The 24,187-nt window shown below is 40.2% G+C and overlaps 1 gene segment (V, D, J or C); it reads right to left on the bottom strand.

Annotated features, from left to right (window-relative positions):
• Nucleotides 1–12,244: 12,244 nt before the first annotated feature.
• LOC119902829 lies at nucleotides 12,245–13,252 on the bottom strand. The segment is given in 2 exon segments: nucleotides 12,245–12,917; nucleotides 13,066–13,252. Coding segments are annotated over 2 exon segments (525 nt in total).
• Nucleotides 13,253–24,187: the final 10,935 nt, after the last annotated feature.

Genomic DNA, 24,187 nt, shown 5'->3' with positions numbered 1-24,187 from the left:
GAGCCGCGGTGTATGTAGATACAAGTGTCTCATTCTGAGGCAATAAAAACATTACGGTTCATTATGTAAGGTCTTTCTACACCACTGAAAACATAGTTATGTACAGGGTGTGATTGACCCCCGATTTAAAAGCCTTCACTTTCAAGAGCGTCATCATCGGCTGCCTTTCCTCCAGCACACAGCTCCGCTGCTCCCCGGAGCACATATCTCCTGACTGTTGATAGGCCATTATTCGTGACTTGTAACCAATCAGATAGAGCCGTGGGCGGGACATTGATCAAGACTCCAGAGTGGTAATTACCCACAGACAGAGAGCGGCAGCTGGACCAGAGCAAAAGTAGAGCATTTTAAAATTAATTTAACCCTAACAAAACCTCGGACTGATCTGAGTTTTGTGATCAGTAGCATCACTAGTGAAGTAGCATTGATCACTCTGAGGGGGGGATAAATTCTGTCCCCACCAGGGACATAACTTATTCAGCAGAGGAAGGGATGTATAACCAGAAAGGGGAAATCCCAAACATCTTTTAGTCTGTCAGCTTCTCTTGTCTTTGCCGCTTAGTCTCTGTCTACAAGTCCAGCCTTCTAGTCCTTTCCCAGTGTTTTCTTGGGTTTTGGATTTTTGGCCTGATGTATCGGATCTTTTAGGAGTTTGTTTATTGCCTAAGTCCTTTGGATGTGTTTGCTTTTGGGACTGTCTGCCTGTTTGGCCCTTGGCCTGCCTCAGCGTGCTGTAAGTCAGGGTACTCGTACAGGGTGTTATTATTAAACCATAAAACTGAACCTGCCGTGCCTCTGGTTCTGGTTCTGGGTCTGGTCCACTCCTTGTGTTCTCTTTCCTTGCTTGAACTTCCTGTGAAACAGGGATATTATCTCCTTATATTCCCTTGTCTATATAAATATCATGTTTGACCAACCTCAGGGAGGTCATGCAGAGACACCCCCTCCCAATGAAAGGCTTCCTAGAATATAAACATTTTTAATGGTTTCATTTCTAAACCTTGACCTCACAATCCTCTCTAAGAGTAGAGTAGATCAAGACTTTATCATCACACTTGAACTTTAACCTCTTGCTGAGCTCTGTTTCCATTCAGGCTGATGGGTGATTTAGAAAATGAATTTAATTCCTTTATTTACATTTATTCATTTAGCTGACGCTTTTATCCAAAGCGACTTAAACTTGTTATATATGACAGAGGTCGCACGCTTCTGGAGCAACGAGGGGTTAAGTGGTGGATGGGTCACAGTGGGGAGTTGAACCCAGGTCTTTCACACCACAGGCATGAGTCTTATCCACTGCACCATCACCCCCCTATTTGTCAAAAAAAACACAATAATGCTTCAAATACAGTCATTGCAGTCACTATATAAAATGAGTATAAAAATAAATAGAAACTTTTTAAACTTATATACCCCCACTTCCCCATCTCCACCCACTACCCATAATGCTCCTGTGAATCCTCCCCCAGTGTTTCATTAGCAGCTGGAACCACAGTGACTCTGATAAAACAGGAATTAGCAGAATCCATCTGATATGAAGCTGTGGTTTGAATACCACTTCCCTCCTCTTTGAAGAGTAGTCAGATATCTGGGTTCAGGTTTTTGTACAGCCTCTTCTACACTTTGTATCACTGTGTTTCTAGAGCACAGTAGTAGAGAGCTGTGTCTGCCAGGGTTAGATCTCTGATGGTCAGTGTAGTTGATGTTGCTGATGTTTCAGATTCATATCTTCTATCAGGAATATGTTCACTACCACTCTCTGATTTTGCTCCTTTCCAGAGTATAAACTGAGGTGCCTGAAGGTCAGAATGATGTTTGTACCAGTGAAGGAGAATATCAGTAGCAGTTGTCTGATAGTTACATGTGAGTGTGACAGATTGTCCTTCTCTTTCACTGACTTCCTCTCGTACAGGAGAGATTGTGTCTCCAGCTATTAGTCCTGGAAAAAGTAGAGCAAATGAAGCCATTAGACTAACATTGTTCATGAGGCTGAGAGGAGAAGACAGTGGAAAATGGCAGCTGTACAGTGTTACTCTGTGGACACAAACACTCCAACACTCACCTATGAAGTGAGAGCAAAGTAAAAAGAGGTAAAGCAACATGTCTTTGGAGTTGTTAAAGCCAGACAGACAGCAGATGAGCAATGTTCTTCCACTGCAGTAGAATGAAGAAACTAAACAGCCTCTCTGCTGCACAGCCCTTCTCCTCAACATCAAGCTGATTGTGCTTTTAGTTCCTCAAACATTTCTGCTCTGGAGACGCAAAGAATCTCATTGGTTGAGTTGGACTTCAGTGGGCGGGGCCAGAGAATCCCCTTTTTAGAGATTGGCTGTCTACCAAAGTTCAGTTCAGCCAGTGAGATTATTTGTGCATCCAGAGCAGCTCTGCCTCAGAGAAATGTTTCCTGAATGTCCACTTTCAGTTCTTCACACCACTGTGAGACCGAGGCAGGTCCCACTAGAAGGAAGCCTACCTGAAGACCTGCTCTCTATTCAGGGAACATGGAGGACATTTCATTAGGGACGTCCTGATCAGGTTCTTTTGTCCCCTACAGGTGCTTTGCTCAGTCTTTTAATATGACGTATCTGTCCACACAGAGTCCTGATCTGATACCTGTATGCTTGACAGTTGAATAATAGCTGTCATCTCATCTGATAAAACACATCATAGGTGGTCACAGGCCTTGTTGTAAAGCTCTAGTAGGACAGTGTCTGAAATATCCAGAGGGTAGGGCGCACCGTGACTCCAAAAGACTGTATAAACCTGTAATTCTCTACCACAGCTTTGAATTTAATCTTGGTAATCCTTTTGGCCTTGTCCCTGTCTGAAGGAAATGTCTCTCTCCTTTATAGTATCGTCAGTCTTTGTTGCTTTGGTGCAGCCTTTGCTGAGTTACCTGAGTTGACTCACTGTATTCTGTTAGCTGCCGTATCAAAGTGGTATTTTTATTTAATTTAACAGGGACAGTTCACATTAATCAACACCGTAGTTAGACTTCAATGTAAATGTACATCAGAACAATGTTTCAACAAGTACTGCAAGAAAAATACATTAAAAGTATCATGCATAACTACATTACAAAAGTGATTAAAGTGCGTGTCATGGGGCTACCCCATGCCTTCATTTAAGCCAGCGGTAGCATTGGTCTTAGCATACTGAGCTAACCTTAGCTGAACATTAGCATAGGACTTTTAGCATTAGCATTACCTTTAGCATATGGGCTTGCATCAATGGACACATGGCATTTCATGTCATTTCATGTATTTCATTTCAGTTCATTTAAGTACTAGTCAGAAGAGTTGAAATCATGATTGGATAAATACAACACATACACAGTTCATTTCAAGTCATTTATTTTAGCTTATTGGATTTACCCAAGGTCATCCAAATGTTTGTATGTTTCATTACCTGTTCTCATCCTCAAGCAGGGATCTGGGTTCAAGTTTTTTGCATTTTCTCTTTAATGACTGTTTTAGCTTCAGATTTACTTAGCAGAACTTGTATATCAACTGACTTTGATTTAAGTGCTTGTTTTGCCAGAATATCAGCGTCTTCATTTCCTTCTACCCCTACATGGGCAGGAACCCAAACAAAGCAGACAGTCCAGCCCTTATGATATAATCTACATAGAGAGCTATGAATACTAAATACCAGATCCAGCCTACAGGACTTAACAGATTTAATACAGGTGAGCGCTGCCCAGCTATCTGCAATGACCACCTTGCTTTCCTTATTTTCTTCTATCCACTGTAATGCCATCAAAATGGCCATAAGCTCAACTGTATATACTGACAGATGATCTCTTTTTAATGCCTAGTTTGTATGCTGGGATGTATATGGCAGCTCCTGTCCGTCCGGTCTCTGGATCTTTTTAGAGCCATCAGTAAAGACCATGTGGTTATCTCTATAGTGCTGCTCTATGTAACTTTCTGCTATTCTTCCCGTGTGTGTTTGCTTGGGTTTCTTTTTGATTATTTGCTGTACATGCAGGTCAATGGATGGATTTACAAAAAACCACGGAGGAAGATCTGGATATGGGACTACTGGGATATATTTTATACTGCACAGGCCAAGACTTTCTGCATTCGCATTTCCCACCCATCCAAAACTACTACTACAGCTACTTTTATTGTGTTCCCAACATTCTTCTAGGCTGGCTTTAGCGCGGGGTGAGAGCTACAGTGTCCCTGAAGATTAGCCCAGTATGTTAGCATAATTCTTGTTCTTCTTATTCTTAGTGGCTGTTCCCCCATTTCCACTTGCATGGCAGCCACTGGAGAGGTCTTAAATGCTCCACTGCATGTGCCTGTTCCACATCTAGTTTTTTAAGATGCCATTCTGCTCCTGACATATATGCTGTACATCCATAATCTAGTGTAGATCTCATCAAGGTCTGATATATTTTAAGCAATGATGTTGTAGTGGCCCCCCAGTCCCTTCCTGACAGACATCTTAAAAGGTTTTTTGATTTTTTTGCATTTGTCTTTGACCTTATCGGTGTGCTGTTTCCAGGTCAACTTTTCATCAAACAACACTCCTAACAGTCTGATAACTTTTACTTCTTCAAGGGTTTGATCATATAATTTTAAGGACACTTCTTTATGTCTCCTGGAAAAACATATCACTTGTGTCTTTGCACCCGACACCTTAAAACCCCAGTTATTTGCCCACTGTCCACCTCCACAATTGCTGTCTGTAATTTTTTCTGAATAAATTTCAAATTCCGTCCTCCTATTCATAGGGTGCCATCGTCTGCATACAAGGACTTCCCAATACTTCTTTCCACTTTTTCAAAAATATCATTGATCATGATGTTAAATAGTACTGGACTACACACACTCCCTTGTGTGCTATTGGTATTTTGCCTGTTTCCCAAATCTGGTTAAATAATCTTAAAACTACAGGAAGTGCACTATCTTCCAAGTGAGCTAACATGCTATAACAGATGTTGTCCTTCCCTGGAGATGATTGTCTTGTCTTTGAAATAGCCCTCCTTAACTCAAATAAGCTAAATGGTACATCTAAATCATCAGTTGTTGTGCTCTTCTGTATATTGACACCTGGGTTCATGGCAAGAGTGTTGTCTCTGCACTTTCTGGCTTCGACTAATAAATTATCTGAACTGTGTACTTGAACTAATGTTTCTGCCAACATTTCTACCTTCTCCACATTACTGATTGCTGTTTTATTGCCACTTATTAAGACTGGCATTATATAACCTTCTGATTCCACTCATTTTTCTAACCATTCCCCAAATATCAGCCAGTGATGTCTCTCTTCCAGTCTTATTGCAGTAATCCCTCCAGTATTCACGATTTGTTGCTCTTATAGTCTTCCGGACTATGGCCTGTGATCTTTTGTAATTAATGTCTGTAGTGAATGATGTTTTTTTAACTGCCTAAATGCCTTGTTTCTTCTTTTAATAGCTTTGCTACAATTTACATCCCACCATGGTCCATTCTTTTTCACTCTGCTCCCTGTACTTCTTGGTATCGTTTCCTCTGCTGCATTTATAATGACTCACAACAACTTTTATTACATTGGTCCCCATCTGATAAATCTTCTCTGATTAAACTCTCACACTTATTTTTACATAATTTTGAAATGTGTCCCAATCTGCTCCATCTAGTTTCCACCTTTTTATTCTTGAGTTTTCCTCATAATGTATCTCTACTCCGATCTTAACTATTATCGGGTAGTGATCACTACCTCCTGATGATGTATTTAACACCTCCCATGTGGTAATGCCTGCTACTCCCTGATATACTAATGTTAAGTCAATTGCACTTTCTGTATTTTGAACACTGTTATATCTGGTACCACTTCCATCATTCATGCAAACTAATCCCTTATCCACAATTAATTCCTCTATGATTAATCCATTAGTATGCCTTATTTTATAGCTGCATGCTAATGTTAGCTTAAACTACATGCCTTATTTTAAACTACATGCCTTATTTTATATGTGCATGCTAATGTTAGCTTAAACTACATGCCTTATTTTATAGCTTCATGCTAACATTAGCTTAAACTACATGCCTTATTTGAAACTACATGCCTTATTTTATATGTGCATGCTAATGTTAGCTTTAACTACATGCCTTATTTTATAGCTTCATGCTAACATTAGCTTAAACTACATGCCTTATTTTAAACTACATGCCTTATTTTATATCTGCATGCTAATGTTAGCTTACACGACATGCCTTATTTTATATGTGCATGCGAATGTTAGCTTAAACTACATGCCTTATTTTATAGCTTCATGCCTTATTTTATATGTGCATGCTAATGTTAGCTTACACTACATGCCTTATTTTATATGTGCATGCTAATGTTAGCTTACACGACATGCCTTATTTTATAGCTGCATGCTAATGTTAGCTTAAACTACATGCCTTATTTTAAACTACATGCCTTATTTTATATGTGCATGCTAATGTTAGCTTAAACTACATGCCTTATTTTAAACTACATGCCTTATTTTATAACTTCATGCTTAAACTACATGCCTTATTTTGTATGTGCATGCTGATGTTAGCTTAAACTACATGCCTTATTTTATAACTTCATGCTAACATTAGCTTAAACTACATGCCTTATTTTATATGTGCATGCTAATGTTAGCTTACACTACATGCCTTATTTTATATGTGCATGCGAATGTTAGCTTAAACTACATGCCTTATTTTAAACTACACGCCTTATTTTATAGCTGCATGCTAAAGTTAGCTTAAACAATTCGCCTTATTTCATAGCTGCATGCTAAAGTTAGCTTAAACGACATGCCTTATTTTATAGCTGCATGCTAACGTTAGCTTAAACGACATGTCTTATTTTATAGCTGCATGCTAAAGGTAGCTTAAACTACTCGCCTTATTTTATATCTGCATGCTAACGTTAAGTGTCAATGTTAATAAAAATGTATTTTATAAGCTGCCTATAATATTAAGATTTTTTAACCCTAACCCACTACAAGTGTCTTACAAGGAAATAACAATTCTTTTAATTTATCAATAACCAGCCCTTATAAAATGTTACTAAACAGCTTAATAATGTTTATGACAGGTAAATAAACATCAACAAGTTCCTAATAAGGGCCTATAAGTGTCTTATCAATAATAAATGAGTTAATTGTGCTTTAGTTAACACTTATTTGTGTTATAAACATCTTTATAAAGTGTTTGATTATTTTTTAATTGCTGCTTATTAACTGTTAATTACTGCTTATTACAAGCACCTTCAAATAAAGTGTTACCGAGACATATTTATATATACTGGTGCTCTAAATTCTCTGCAAATCAGCCAAAGTGAAAGCACTTGTGATTAACTTAAAGAAAATAGAGCTCACAGCCGGATGTTCATCAGTCAGTTATCGTCTATTCCATAAACCAATCACAATGTGTTTGAAGACTCCATATTATTGACATGGTGTCATGGTTTTGGGTTTTGATGTTGTTATTTTCTATTTTATGTTGTATCTCCTGTGTCTTGTCTTACTTTATTTCCTGCCCTCGTGTTTTCCCGCCCGTTTGATTGGCTGCCCTGTCCTAATTAGTGTCACCTGTGTCTACTTAATCTCCCCTCACTTGTGTGTTTAGTCTGTGCGCCTGCCTTGTCTTTGTCTATATGTCAAGCTTTCTAGCCATTTCCCAGTGTTTTCCTGTGTTTTGGATTTTGGCCTGATGTATTAGACCGTTTAGATTTGGTTTATTGCTGCTTCCTTTGGATGTGTTTGCTATGTGTCTGCCTGTGTGGACCTTGGCCTGCCTCAGCTTGCTGTAAGTCAGTGTACTCTTTTATTTTGAAAACCATAAAACTGAACCTGCCTCTGGTTCTGGGTCTGGTCCACTCCCTCGTGTTCCTCTTTGCCCAATTGAACTTACTGTGACACAAAGATATTATCTCTGTATGTTCCCTTTGCCTATAGGTTTAAAAATCATGATTGAAAAACCCTCGAGGAAGATCATTCAGAGACATCCCCTCCTAATGAAAGGCTTCCTGCTAAGTGTTGTTGAAATGTTTTATACCTATAAGATATTACAAATATTTCATTGATTCATGTAGAATATAAGTAATTTAAGACTTCATCATCACACTGAAGTTTAACAGTGTGTGACTCCCTCTAGTGGACGTTGTGGAGTATTCTGTTGTCTTTGCTCCAAAGGTTTTTGTACAGAGTTTTGGTGTTTCCTGTCACTGTGGGCTGCAGAGCACAGTAGTACACAGCAGAGTCTGTCACTGCAGCAGAGGAGATCTGCAGATGAAACTCCTTTGCTGTTTTGTCATGTTTAAAAGAAAAACCTGGTTTCTTTGAATAATCTGCGAGGAAAAACTGTGGAGATGAACTGGACTTCTGTTGATACCAGTAGAGGTTTTGTACAGAGCCTGAATAGTTGCAGGAGAGAGTCACAGAGTCTCCTTCCAAAGCCAGCATTACATCTTTAAATGGTTTCACTAAATCCTCAGAGGATCCTGAAAAAGACAAAGATAGATTTCACTCTGACATTTATATTTCTTTAAAGTGAGAGAGAAACAAATGAGTATTTGCCAAACTGAAATGTTTTCTGAGTCATGTTTAAAATCTCCTGTTAAATTTCACTCACCAGTGTGAAACATGAAGATGATCATCCAAACTAAGCAGAGCTGCATCATTTCCACTTGTACTGAATGAACAATAGAGAGAACACAGCAGCTCTTCACTTCCAACATGAAGCCTTTCATATTCAGTTGTGGAGCTCCTCCTCTTGCTGTGCTCTGTTTCCATTCAGGCTGATGGAAGCTTTAGAAATGACAGTGATGCTGCAGTCATCATCATCCAAGAAGGTCAGACTGAAGGAGGAATCTGCAGGAAATTCACCTGAAGGAATCTGGACACAAACACCTGGCTGAAACAGCAAACTGCCCTTCAGAATATTTGAGCCATTGATCCTTTTGTTATAAATAAATTTAAACCTATCTCTAAGCTGCCATTTTTAACATAAGATCTTAGGAAATATTGTCTCCACTCAACTGATTTCTTTTATAAACGACAACCAAATTGTCAAAAAAACACAGCACTGAGACTCCTGGTCATGGTCAGCAATAACCTACTGCTTCCTGCTGTCACAGGCCTGTTCTCCAGCTCAGCCTTCGACTCAGTGAACCACAGAATCTAAATCAGAGGTATTCAATTAAAATCCAACGAGGTCCAGTTAGAGAAAATGTCACGAAGCAAAGGTCCGGAACATCAACTTGCCTTATCATTCAGTAGCTACCACAACGTATAGCCTAGTTGTATCAACATGTTTTTAGTCAACAACTGACTGTAAATCAGATACTGTTTCAACATATTTAGTTTTCACATAAAACTGAAGGGATAATAAAAAATAACTCCTCTAATAATAAATTCTAAATTTAAGTAAAGTAAAGGCTGCATTTAAAAAACGTTTTTGTAAATTTGCATCTTAAAATAAATTAAGTTTATTTGTTGCTCAATTTCAGAAAAAAATAAAATAAAGTGTAGCTTTGAGTGATTGAAGTGTAGTCTCAACCAAATTTAGAATTAACACTCAACACATCTTAACAAATGAACAGCTTTAAAGAGGTGGTATTCTGATTTTTGGCTTTTCCCTTCTGCTTTATTGAGTTATAAACCTTTGCTGTGCATGTAACAGGTTTGCAAAGTGAAAAAGTCCAGCCCAAAGGGAGTTCCCATCTCCCACAGAAAACTCTGCTCTGAACTGAAAACCGCTCGTTTGTAGTCCAGCCGCTTCCCTTTCGAAAGCTAAACGCGCCTCATATAACGCTCGCCACGCGGCTACTCTGACACGCCCTCAGAAACAGCGAGCTGCAGCACACAGCTCTCCTCTGGTCGGCAACACGTACAGCTGTTTACCGGCTTCTCGCCGACCCGCCCTTCTCTGCTTCTGATTGGCTAGTGGTCCTTAACTAGGAACTGAGCATGTGCAACTCCCAACAAAGATCATTTAGAGACAAGATGCATCACTCCATAGCTAAAACGAAGCCTTCAACACAGGCTGAAAAGAGGAGCATACCAGGAGAATACCCCCTCTTTAATACCTCCTCTCCTCTTTCATTCCCTCTTATAAAGCTACCACTTCCCTACTTTCTCTTGTTCAGTGAGAAACGTGAGCTGTGGCCTGGACTGGAGATACATTCTGGTTTTGAACTGCCCGTAGGAAGAATGTACATGTGAGAATCTGTACATTCTTGGTTAAAAGCCGTGTGAAGTCTCTTTTCTCTTTCGTCTCATCTCTTCATCTCTGCATCTCACTCGCGAGTTCGACTCGCACTCCGTCACGAGGTAGTAATTCTCAATAACAGATGGGCCGTATGTCCTGATCCAGATCGCGGTCCACCTATTAGTGACCTCCGGTCTAAATCATCCATCTGAAGAACTCTGCTGGCCTCAGTGATGTGGCTCTGGATTGGTTCATCTCTTCTGTTCCTGTCTCCATGCTTGGACTGTTTGTGACAGATGTTGGTAACTGATGACCAGTCCTGGTCTCAGGTAGTGATGGCAAGTTCGAGTCTTTTGACAGACTCGTTCATTCAAATCTTGTTCATTAAAATGAAATAATCTTTTTTTGAGTCATTTCGTTCATTTGAACTAGGCTGTTATTGCGGCGCTGCAGCCCTCTAGTGGGCGATTAAAAAACAGCGCCGTTCTCTAACACGGAAGGCTGCCTGGCTAGCTTTATTATATCAAGCCACCAAGTTCTTAAAGAACTCCAGCACAGAGAGAGGAACAGAGAAATAAACACATGTAAACGCAGCAGTTTGGCAGGTCTGGACGCAGAATCAGGTCCGGATTCTGCAGACGGAGAAACACACATGAGCACATCGCTCTCAAACACTGCAGCTTGTTCACCAGTCAGGAGCTGTGAAACAACAGCACGGCTCTGTCGGTAAATAAAAAGTAAAAGTTACGTTGCGTTCTCTGGCGGACCTGGATCAGCTGTTAGCTGTTTACAGAGCTAACGCTAACGTTGCTATGTGTTTTAATGTTATAATGACCGGGTCTGTTTGTTTTGGAGAGGAGACGACCTCTGAGGTAATTCGGCTCCAGGTAGAACCCTGTCAGGGCTCTGAAGTGGACCCAGAACAACTCTCATCAGCTGTTGGCTGGAAACACCAGCAGGACTAAAGTTACGGTGCGGCTGTGTTAAAACTATAACTTAGCACAACATCACTGCGCTGTAATAATGTTATGCTTTATTAAATGTCACATAATTAACAAAATAGCTATATAATGTCAGTCCAGTGACTGTTACCTGACAGCCGACCTGCCTCTCATTCTCCGGCGCCGGCAGTCACTCAGCCTGCCGAGTGAACAAAAGACTGAGGAGGACCCATGTGAGCGCTGAACGAGTCGTTCATTCCTGCTCCACAGTAGGAGCTGTCATGTGACGAATGAACGACTCAAACAGACCCACAGTTGAGAGTCCTGAACTAATCAATTCTGTTTCCTGTGCTGACGGAGCCCATGCAGCTGCCGTGTGACGAGTGAACGTAACAGTCCAAGACTATTCACGCATTCATGAAAATGAACGAATCATTCACTGAGACAACTCGTTTCTCCCGAGTGTGATGGAAATTTGATATTTTACTGTGTTTACTGTTTCACCCTGCGTGCTTCATTATTTTATACAAAGGTTTCACTGTGTGGTATTTGATTATTTGATTATGTTACAGCTAGGTGAAGTTTCCCATGGGAAAGATGCTCGTTAGAGAGTTTTCTTATCAGACTGTCCTTGATAGGCCTTCATCTCAGGACAGCTGGTCCCTACTCCCTTCCTCCCTTGGATAGCTGCGCAATACCCTTACAGTATAAAGTCACCTGCTTCTACACTGGCTCTTTGTCTTACACTCTGCAGACTGGTTGCACTCTGTCTGTCTGTGTGACCCTTTGCAAAGAATAAAACATTTAAAAGACGTCTGGATTGAATTCTTTATTTCAGAAGACTCATATACACGATTAGGTCTTATGAACGAAACGTTCTTTGAACGACACAACACTACGACGGTTGCCCGTTAATCGGAAGGTCGGCGGTTCAATCCCCGGCTCCTCCAGGCTGCATGTCGAAGTGTCGTTGGGCAAGATACTGAATCCCAAATTGCTCCTAGCGGCAGTTCCGCCAGTGTATGAATGTGTGAATGTTAGTTTCTGTTTGAGCACTTAGGCTCAGTGTGTGAATGGTGAATGCAGATGTAGAGTAAAAGTGCTTTGAGTGGTTGAAAAGACTAAACTAGAAAGGTGCTATACAAATACGGAGCATTTGATGAGAAATTAGTTAAAAACTGTTCTGTCACATTTTGAACATCATTCAGCAACACAGTAAATACACAGAGAAATATGCTATGAGTGAATAAAAGTGATTAATTAGTCATTTCTTGTTTGTCCTCAGAGCCAAAATGTCAGGTTGGATGAGCCAGTTTATATTTTAGGAATAAAACAGCAGTGGAGAGAGAGGACGTCCTTGGTGTTTGTCTCTCAGCTTTTAGAAGTTTGAGTATTTGTTGTGTGATTCTCTCTGAAAGTTTAACAGTGTGTGACTCCCTCTAGTGGACGTTGTGGAGTATTCTGTTGTCTTTGCTCCAAAGGTTATTGTACAGAGTTTTGGTGTTTCCTGTCACTGTGGGCTTCACAGCACAGTAGTACACAGCAGAGTCTGTCACTGCAGCAGAGGAGATCTGCAGATGAAACTCCTTTGCTGTTTTGTTATGTTTAAAGGTCCACCGTGCTATATTCTCTGAAAAATCTGCAATGAGAAACTGTGGAGATGAACTGGACTTCTGTTGATACCAGTAGAGGTAGAGGACGGAGCCTGAATAGTTGCAGGAGAGAGTCACAGAGTCTCCTTCCAAAGCCAGCATTACATCTTTAAATGGTTTCACTAAATCCTCAGAGGATCCTGAAAAGACAAAGATAGATTTCACTCTGACATTTATATTTTATTAAATATCTTTGCACCTATTTTAGCATAAAGTTTTAATACATTCAAAAGATATTTTAATGTCTACATTTCTTTTTACATCTTGCTACATCTTTTGATTTCTTACCAGTGTGAAACATGAAGATGATCATCCAAACTAAGCAGAGCTGCATCATTTCCACTTGTACTGAATGAACAATAGAGAGAACACAGCAGCTCTTCACTTCCAACATGAAGCCTTTCATATTCAGTTGTGGAGCTCCTCCTCTTGCTGAAACATCAAAAAGCTCTGACTGCATCCTGCCCTTCACAATATTTGAGCCATTATTATCTTCTCTCTGTCTACTGGAATTTGCCCCCCCAGTTTTAAACATGCCACTGCTTAGCCCCCCTTAAAGTAGCTCTCTCTGGATCCTTTTGTTATAAATAATTTTAAACCCACCTCTAAGCTGCTATTTTATACAGACTGCCTCCACTGAACTGATTTCTTTTATAAACGACAACCAAATTGTTAAATGTTCTATCTGGTTTTTGCTGCGTACACAGCACTGAGACTCCTGGTCAGGGTCACCATGACTTACTGCTTGCTGCTGTCACAGGCCTGTTCTCCAGCTCAGACTTTGACTCAGTGAACCACAATGTCTTAATGATCCGTCTGAAGAACCCTGCTGGTCTCAGTGATGTGGCTCTGGATTGATTCATCTCTTATCTGTCAGTCTGACAGTCTTTCTCTGCTATATTTCTCTGCTCTAGTTGGCGGTAGCGCTTTAGCATCCACTGTGTTGAGTTTTGCCGGACGGGGAAGCTAACTTCGGGTTTAGCCCTCCGCTAAGTTGATTGGGGGTAAAATTATATACGTTTGGCTGTTATAGATTGGATTCTGATAGTGAAACGAGTCATTTTGCTTGAAATGTGACGCTCAAATATATAACATATATTATATAACACATAATATAACATCCTGTATTAATTTATAACATTTCTGTTATCAGTGTTACATTATCAACAGGTGACTTTACATAACTTTGTCTTTGTTTCAATTTAACACATCATAAAAACACATACATGGTACCATGGCTGTTGCTACGAGCCATCCGGTCCTTACAAAACCAGAGTGAGAGCTGTGTCCGTTTTCTCAGCAGGTGGGTGTTGGGAAGGCCAGGGTTGTCCCTTGTCGCACATTATGTTTGTGATTTTCATTAACAAGATCTGAAGGTGCAGCCGGGGGAGGAGAGTGTTCGGTTTGGGGGACGGAGAATTTCTTCTCTGTTATTTGCAGATGATGTGGTTCTGTTGGTTTGATCAGACTGTGACCTCCAACATGCACTGGGACAGGTTCTAGTTGAGTGTGAAACGGTCAGGATGAGAGTCCCTTCCCTTGTGGGTTTGGAAGTGAGTTGTTGCTCCAAGTGAGGGCGTTCATATATCTCAGGGTCTTGTTCACCAGTGAGGGTAAAATGGAGCGTGAGATCAACAGGCAGATTGATGCGGCGTCAGAAGTCTTGCAGATGTTGTACTAGACCTTCGTGGTGAAGAGAGAGCTGAGCGTGAAAGAGATGAAAAGATATTGAGCTGTATTCTTTACATGATAGTTGCTTTTAGTGAATTCTCAAACATTTGACACATCTTCACTGTCTGACTGAACACTTGAATTATAAAGTACTGGACCCACTGTGACCTGGTAAATGTAACTTGAAACTAGTCCAGCAGCATAATCCAGTTGTCAGCTGATGATCTGTTTGTTCAGCATTTTCCAAACTCAACATAGTTAAAGACTCTACTTCTGTGCTGCGTTATCACCTCCCCACATCTCTGAAGTTGTGGATTTACAGCAGCAATTAACAAAGTGATGCTACAAACTGTTGAGTCACCTTTCAAGCTTACAGGTGGAGAGGATTTGATAGTGAAACGAGACATTTTCACTGGAATATTCCTTCAGACTAACAAAACCCACATCTGGATGCTGAGATCTGGAGGTGGGCAGTGAGTTCGGGGCAGCCGTGGCGCAGGAAGTGGAGGAAGTCAAAGGGTTGGTGGTTCAGTCCCCAGCTCCTCCTGTCCACATGCTGAAGTGTCCTTGAACAAGACTCTGAATCTGCTGCAGCTCCACCACCATCAGTGAGAGAGAGTGTGTCTGTTTGTCTGATGGAGAGAATCACTATGAAAGGCCTTGGTATAAAGAGCGTTCTGTACATGCAGCGTATTTAGTGTTTACAGAAAGTTTGATGGTTGATGATGTCTTTATTCTTCAGAAGACAAAGAAATCATGTTAAGATCTTCAGTAACTCATTTTTTTATTAGCAGACTCCTGACTGTATCAACACACTGAAGTTTAACAGTGTGTGACTCCCTCTAGTGGACGTTGTGGAGTATTCTGTTGTCTTTGCTCCAAAGGTTTTTGTACAGAGTTTTGGTGTTTCCTGTCACTGTGGGCTGCAGAGCACAGTAGTACACAGCAGAGTCAGACAGCTGAAGCTTCTGGATCTTCAGAGGAACTGATCTTGAGGTGGAATCCAGTGTGGATGAAAATCTTCTTTAAACTCTTCCTCTGTTTTCCCATCATCCTGTTGAACGCGGCTCAGTATGAATTTGGGGCTGTTGTCTCCATCCTGTTTGTACCAGAACAAAGCTGGACCTGAGTAACTCGTCTCAAAAGTACAGCCAAGTGTAACTGTGTCTCCTTCAGCAGCAATGACATCTCCTGCTGGCTGGGTCACTCTGTCTTCTCCTTTACACTCTGGGGAAGAAGAGAACATGCAGAGGAAGAGATGGATCAATAAAGATGATTGATTAAAGGAGAACAATCAGTAGGTTTAAAGAGTTACCTAGCCAGAGAGTCAGAATCAGGATGTTTCTCAGCCAGTGGTTCATGTCTGCAGTGAGAGGGGAGGAGAGAGAGGAAGAACATTGATACTCTGATGGATCTGGGCCTTCACATCATTGGCCCTTCCTCTTCATCATCTGTTGAGGAACTCTCAACATTTACATCTCATTTACATCTCAGCTGTTTAGCTGATGCTCTTATCCAGAGCAGCTCATAATGAGGAGCTTTAACATGTGAACTTTCTGTTACAACAAAGTCTCTTTAACCACTTTTCACCCTGGTAGAATTATGAAATCATCATCATCAGTCTGGAATTTGTATTTATCTTTTCAGTGTTTGTAAAACAAGGACTTCCTTCTGTTTTAATGCTGACAGGAGTAATATAGTAACTTGTCATTAGATTGTGTTGTCAGTGTCCACTTGGTGGCGCTGCTGTTCAGTAAACGGCACCTGAAGGAAGAGATAAATGTTGTTAATGACGGTATCAAACTCTGCCTGCCTGTTCCAGTGGTTTCTAGGAAACAGATCCCTTGAAGGTTTTTCTTCTTCCTGCTTTAACCTACCTTTTAGTATGGTCAGAAACAAAGGAACAATCACACAGTAATGCAGTGACTCCATCTTCCAGACAGTATCTGTGTTCTGTCTGGTTTACATATCGAATGCATCTGACAGTAGGAGTCCTTTTCTGTGCTGCTCTTCTCTGACAGTGTTGCTCCTCCCTCAACCTATTCCTCCTCTCATGTCACTGTATGTTACCAACACCAACACCAGACCCACATATATTTTAGCCTTTAAAGCCCAGAGAGATAAACCTCTGTTCCTCTGCTGGGTTTCTTTGGGTTGGTTTTCCTTCTTTTGCACAATCATCAGTAAAGAAGGAATCTGGTTAAATATGCTCTCAAAGCCTCATGGAGGGTCTATAATTAATATTCAAATGATAACTCATCCTAAAATGATTTTATCCTCCGACCACTTGGTCAGAAATATTCTCCAGATGTTCCTATACTACATTTGTGAGTAAGATCTCTGATATTGTCTGCAAGGTTCCTTAATTATTGTTGGCCATGTATTTAGGGCTGTAATTCATACCCAGGGAGTTTAGTCTATGGGGAGTGTTATTGTGTCTCTCACATGCACTCACAAAGTCATTTCCCACCAGCGGTACTTCATTAGAGCAGACCTGACAGCCAGAAGGGGGGCGACATGAGACTGCTGTTCACCTCCCAAACCCCTCTCCTGAGCACAGGACCCCCCCAGGCTTGTGTCCTGTTCTTTCTGTTTTCAGGTCAGCGGGCTTGTGAACGCTGATCTCACCTGGTCCTCCCCATTAAGTTCCACATACTCATGCACACACATGAGGGACATGGACCCAGCACACACAGTACTGTGCAAACGTTTTAGGTAGGTGTGGAAAATGCTGTAACGGCAGAATGCTTCCAAAACTTCATATGTTAACAGATTATATTAATCTTTAATTTAATATAACAAAATGCAAAGTGAGTGAACAGGAGATGGGGAATTTGGTGTGACCACCCTTTGCCTTAAAAATCAGCTCTTCAAGGCAGTCAGGGATTTTGTAGGCACATTGTCAGGTGTATGATTAAACAATTATACCAAACGTTGCTAATGATCACCAGTTGAAACAGAATCACAGCAGAGGGCAGGAGAGCGGAACAAGAATGAGTGTCTGCAGACAGAGGCAGCGGAGGGCCACAGGTTACAGAAGCAAACTTGTGACCGGGAGGTGCCCTTGAGTAAAGCCCATAACCCCCAAGTAGCCAGCAGACCAGTACTGGGCAGCTTTCAGGTGTGAATGTGATCAGGGCCTTCCTGCAAATGAGAGGTTTCTCTCAGTGAAGCTCTCTGAATAATTAAAGGTCAAAGAAAAAGACAACAGTGAAGCTTGGTGGAGGTTCTTTGCAACTTTGGGACTACATTTCTACACACAGGGTTGGGGATTTGGTCAGAATGAATAGTTTCAATGCTGAGAAGTAAAGGGAGATACTTATCCATCAGGTGGAACCATCTGGGAGGAATCTGATTGGCCCCAAATGTTTTCTGTAAATTGATGTGGATTTGCTGCTCCTGTGAATCCTCCCCCAGTGTTTCATTAGCAGCTAGAACCACAGTGACTCTGATAAAACAGGAATTAGCAGAATCCATCTGATATGAAGCTGTGGTTTGAATACCACTTCCCTCCTCTTTGAAGAGTAGTCAGATATCTGGGTTCAGGTTTTTGTACAGCCTCTTCTACACTTTGTATCACTGTGTTTCTAGAGCACAGTAGTAGAGAGCTGTGTCTGCCAGGGTTAGATCTCTGATGGTCAGTGTAGTTGATGTTGCTGATGTTTCAGATCCATATCGTTTATCAGGAATATGTTCAGCTGTGCTCCCTTTTGCTCGTTTCAAGAGTATAAACTGAGGTGCCTGAAGGTCAGAATGATGTTTGTACCAGTGAAGTTCAGGATAACTTGCTGTTGTCTGATAGTTACATGTGAGTGTGACAGATTGTCCTTCTCTTCCACTGACTTCCTCTCGTTCAGGAGAGATTGTGTCTCCAGCTATTAGTCCTGGAAAAAGTAGAGCAAATGAAGCCATTAGACTAACATTGTTCATGAGGCTGAGAGGAGAAGACAGTGGAAAATGGCAGCTGTACAGTGTTACTCTGTGGACACAAACAGCTCAGCTGTTTCCATAAATCTTTAGAAAAGAATAAAAAGATGTTGTGCTTTCTATCTTACCAAAGAAAAGAGCAGCAAGAATAATCCCCAGCCAATGTTCCATCTCTACAACAAGGTTTAAATCAACAGGAGAAACTAGCTGATGTTCAACATTCAGTCTGAGAATTGTTCTCTTCACAGCAGCAGTTATTATTGACAGAATGGTTGAACACAGTGCAGAAGTAGTGCACCGCCTACTTGATAATGTGGCTCAGCTTGGATTAACAGCAGCTACAGTGTCATCTAGTGGCCAATCAGAATCAGACCACAGAAGAAGAAAAGATGCCACTGAAACTTCAGACTAGTCCAGCAGCATAATCCAGTTGTCAGCTGATGATCTGTTTGTTCAGCATTTTCCAAACTCAACATAGTTAAAGACTCTACTTCTGTGCTGCGTTATCACCTCCCCACATCTCTGAAGTTGTGGATTTACAGCAGCAATTAACAAAGTGATGCTACAAACTGTCGAGTCACCTTTCAAGCTTACAGGTGGAGAGGATTTGATAGTGAAACGAGACATTTTCACTGGAATATTCCTTCAGACTAACAAAACCCACATCTGGATGCTGAGATCAGGTCTAGTTTCTGAGTACAGTCCAGTATCACATACAGAGTCTCACTGGGTTTTACATCCAGCATCATCAGTGAAGACTCCCCATACTGTCCTGCCTTAACATGGAGGAAAACTGATGGAAACCTCAGGACAGGAAGTTCAGGGAGACCAAGATGTCGGTGTGTTAATCAGGAATTTAAACATTATCTTATCTACATAAATAACATCACTCTCCTTATTGTCAGTATGTCAGAGCTACAAACACTCTCCTTTTATTGTCAATGCCTCATTTTTCTTCTAGTTTTCATCATCAGTGCAATGAATCCAGACTGTATGATAAACTGCAGTTTAACAGTGTGTGACTCCCTCTAGTGGACGTTGTGGAGTATTCTGTTGTCTTTGCTCCAAAGGTTTTTGTACAGAGTTTTGGTGTTTCCTGTCACTGTGGGCTTCACAGCACAGTAGTACACAGCAGAGTCTGTCACTGCAGCAGAGGAGATCTGCAGATTTATCTCTTTTTGCTCCACTTGAATCTTTAGTCCAGGTTGTTGATTATTTCCTACTTTTCCTGAAGCAGAGTGTGAGATGAGGAGCCCTGGTGGTTTTCCTGGATATTGTCGATACCAGAAGAAATAATCACTAGTTAACAGTTTAGAGTATGTGTAGGACAGAGTAACAGAGCTGCCTTCTAAAGTGAACTCTTCATTCCTGACTGCAGTCAGTTCTTCACAGCTGACACCTGAAGGAAGAGATAACTCTGTTATTTCATGTTGTAAAAGACTCAACAAATGAATCCCATCCAGAAAAGTTAGTAATGAAACTTTCTCAGCAGGATCTCACATACCTGTTAGAATGGATAGTAACAGTAGAGAAAGTACATAATAGTCCAATGACAGCATGTTGAATAAAGGGAATGTTTCTGCTTTGTGTATTGAACTCTGCTGAATATGGAAGTTCCTCTCTCTTCTATAGTTCACTAACAGCTTAGCTCCTCCCTCAATCTCTCCGTCTCCTCGCAGCTCTGGATTTTCACTTCTCTCTGTTCCACTTCCTACCTTACCAGTAAATTCTACAGGATGTGAAAGTTTTTGCTTTATTTTCTGTAAATGAGACGTAGGTAACACTTTATTTTAAGGTGCTTGTAATAGGCAGTAATTAACAGTTAATAAGACTAAAAAGGTTGTTTTTATTGGCAGCTGGTTTGATCATTTGTCATTTTTCACGTCAAAACATTTCATCGTTCCAGCTTCACAAATTAATTATTCAAAAAATTTTGATGTAGTGTTAATAATATTGAGGTTTGGAATGACAATTTCAGGCCAATCTCTCCCTGTTCTTTCAAAAATCTTGAAATCATTAGTTGCTATCCAATAATATTTGGACTCGCAGAACATTTGAAATGAAATACAATCCGGTTTCAGGTCAGTGCATAGTACAGTAACCACCACTTTAAAAGCTATGGATGACTTCAGCGAGGCTATAGATAACAAATTTAGCTGTGTATCATTGTTCAGAGAACTTACGGAGGCCTTCGGTACTGTGGACCATCCATCACTTGTTAATACCCTGCTGAGAGCAGGCATTGGATGCAAAGCGGCTAAATGGTTCCACAGTTACCTGACCAATCATTCACAAATGGATAAACATGGCAACGACATGTCAGATCCAGTCCTTGGCTCAGTTTTGGGACCCTTGCTTTTCCTAGTTTACATTAATAATATTTGTGATTAGTTTAAATTCTGTAAGGATCATCTGTATGCAGATGACACAGTTCTGTACTCCTGTGCCCCCACAGCAGAGTTTGCCAGGCAGATTTTTATACCCTGCAATATGCTCTGTCAGATTTGAAGTTAAATTCCCACAAAACTAAAGTTATGATTTTTGCCACTGGGCGAACAAAGGTACCACCCCTCTACATCACGACCCTGTATGGAGTCTGTATCCAGTCTGTTGATAATTACAAATATCTGGGAATCTGGGAAAACCTAAATTTTAAATACCATGTTGATTATCTTGAAAAAATCTGAAATAATCTGAGAAGGATACAGTACTGGGAGAAAGGACGAGGTCGGCCAAGGCAGGGTTAAGAGTGAGACAAATCTATAGACAGGTGTGTGTGTGTGTCTATAGGCAATATTTTGATAATGATATATTTCACTGTGACATTTGGAATTCTTTATTACATTTATTTAATCTTGCTTTAGCATATAAAAAGCATTCAAATATATTTTCATGTCTGCCATCTCCTTTTACATGTTGCTACGTCCCGAACCCCATTACCCATAAACGTGAAATAAAAACAAATAAAGGAACAATTACTAAAATAACTGACAATGAAAATAATAATAATTTGAAAACCTTTCAAAACAATTATTATATTTGATTCTATTCTGAGTTTCCACTGGTTGTCCTCTGTTTGTGGCATCCATCTATCTCTCTCTTTCACTATCTCTCTTTCACTATCTCTGTCTTTCACTATCTATCTTTCACTGTCTATTTTACTATCTCTCTCTTTTAGTATCTCTGTCTTTCACTGTCTATTTTTCACTCTCTTTGTCTTTCACTATCTCTCTATTTCACTATCTCTTTCACTGGCTCTGTCTTTCACTATGTTTATCGTTCACTATCTCTGTCTTTCATTATCTCTTTTACTATCTCTATCTTTCACTATCTCTTTCACTATTTCTTTCATTATGTCTTTCACTATATCTTTCAATATCTCTATCTCTTTACTATCTTTTCTGTATCTCTTCACTATCCTATTTTAGCATAAAGTTTTAATACATTGAACACAATTCAAAAGATATTTTAATGTCTACATTTCCTTTTATATCTTGCTACATCTTTTGATTTCTTACCATGTGAAACATGAAGATGATCATCCAAACTAAGCAGAGCTGCATCATTTCCACTTGTACTGAATGAACAATAGAGAGAACACAGCAGCTCTTCACTTCCAACATGAAGCCTTTCATATTCAGTTGTGGAGCTCCTCCTCTTGCTGTGCTCTGTTTCCATTCAGGCTGTTTCCATTGACTGCAGATCAGAAATAATTAGAATCACAACAACATTAACTTTTGGTCTTTTCTAATAATATTTAACAAGAGGCAGTAACCTGTTATTTTGTCTACGTGCTACGCTTTGATTCTCAGGTGATGAAACAGACATTTAACCAAGATCAGGTCTCTTCTTTCTCCTGCAGAGGTCGTCGTTATTTTTATCTCCTCCAGACTCAACTATTATAAAGCACTTTATTCTGGAATCAGCAGGCGCAACATCCAGAGTCTGAGCTAATCCAAAACCAGACTTTTAACTTGTTTTTAGAGAAGCGACAACATCACACTGATCTGCCCTCACTGGTTACTAAGTTTAAAATTGATTTTAAGATTTTAATGCTTGTTTATAAAGTCGTGATTGGTCAGACTCATATCTTTGATCTCCCTATGAGTCTGATTGCTGTTACCAGTTTAAAACAAGTGCTGGGTAACAATAAAAATTTTTAATTGCAATTAATCTCATTGTTATGTAAAAAATTAAATAATAAATTCTAAAGTATTACACACTTTTAATTTAAATGTCCTTCTATATACACAAAAGTGCAATAACATTTGCAAACAGTTTAAACAAATAAGGAGCTTTTTCCCAGCAGTATTCCCTTTACACAGCAGCAGTAAAATATTTCTTGTAAATCTCAACTTAAATATTAATATAATCAAATCAAATATTAAACCAAAGCTATTTAACACTGCCAGGGAATTAATTTTATCTAGACTGTTAAAACAAGTTAGATTCCAGAGCCACAATCAGAAACAGGCACCTTCTGAGCAACAGGTTGTTTCTTGTTTTTTTCTGAGCAGGTATCAGCAGAAACACTTTTCTGTATCAGGGAGCAGCAGAAACAGTCTGTGTTCAGTAACAAGTGTCCCTGTTAGAGTGAGGTGAAGTGTCGCAGTCGCTCATGCACACGCCCGCCTGCTGCCGAAGGTGAATTGTCCTGAACTTTTTGTACGCCTCGCGATCGATGTGCTAGCAGGTAGGGTTAGCCTCCAACGCCCTTTTCTGACCCAGAACTGTCTGAACAGGCTGTGTCCGTACACGGCACAGTTTTCAAATCCATGTTCTCACTGGATTTGTTTGGCTTCTGCCTGGAATTCACTGCTTCTACCCTCAACTACTATCCATCTCAAAACACAACCATGTCTGACATTTCATCCATTCTGCAAACACTCTCATATACGTGGATGATACGATCATATATGTGGAGATACTTGATTCAAACTGTGTGATTTGTCAGTAGTCAAGATGACATTGATAAGGGTCAGCTGAACTAGTCTGTAGCATTTGGTTCTTACAGAATATATTCTGGTATTCAGATCACGTACTGTCCAGAAGTGCTCAGGAGGAAACTGTAAATAAAACTGAAAAGTTGATGAAAGTAACTAACATGTACATCTCAGTTTTTGGAAAGCCATGCTGCTTTATTGTATATGAAAGGTGGACTTCTTAATAAATGCTTCGTTTTTAGGTATCATTGAATATTTTTATAGTTGCAATATCTGAACAAAAATTGATTAATCTAGAATCTATACATTATTAGTGGCTTCATTTCTAAATCTTTACCTCACAATCCTCTCAGAGAGTAAATTGATTCTAGACTTTGTCATCACACTAAAGTTTTGGTGTTTCCTGTCACTGTGGGCTTCACAGCACAGTAGTACACAGCAGAGTCTGTCACTGCAGCAGAGGAGATCTGCAGATCCAGATGGGTTTTATCATCACTCACTTTAGCAGACCATCTAGAGTTTGTTGCATTTTGTGTTCCCAAGTGAAAGATGAGGAACTCTGGTGGTTTTCCTGGATGTTGCCGATACCAGAAGAAATAATCACTACCAGTTGCTTTTTTAGAGTATGTGTAGGACAGAGTAACAGAGCTGCCTTCTAAAGTGAACTCTTCATTCCTGACTGCAGTGAGTTCTTCACAGCTGACACCTGAAGGAAGAGATAACTCTGTAACTTTACAATCTAAAGGTTTCTATCAGTGAAGCTCTCTTAATGTTGATGATCTCACCTACCTCTTATTGTGAGCAGAAACAAAGACACAAACAGACTGAAGTTATTTCATGTTGTAAAAGACTCAACAAATGAATCCCAT

This window comes from Micropterus salmoides, unplaced genomic scaffold, assembly GCF_014851395.1.
Source record: "Micropterus salmoides isolate LMB-PRFRI ecotype aquatic unplaced genomic scaffold, ASM1485139v1 Ms_hic_scaffold_14, whole genome shotgun sequence".
Lineage (NCBI taxonomy): Eukaryota > Metazoa > Chordata > Actinopteri > Centrarchiformes > Centrarchidae > Micropterus > Micropterus salmoides.
This window is presented reverse-complemented; position numbering and strand designations above follow the sequence as displayed.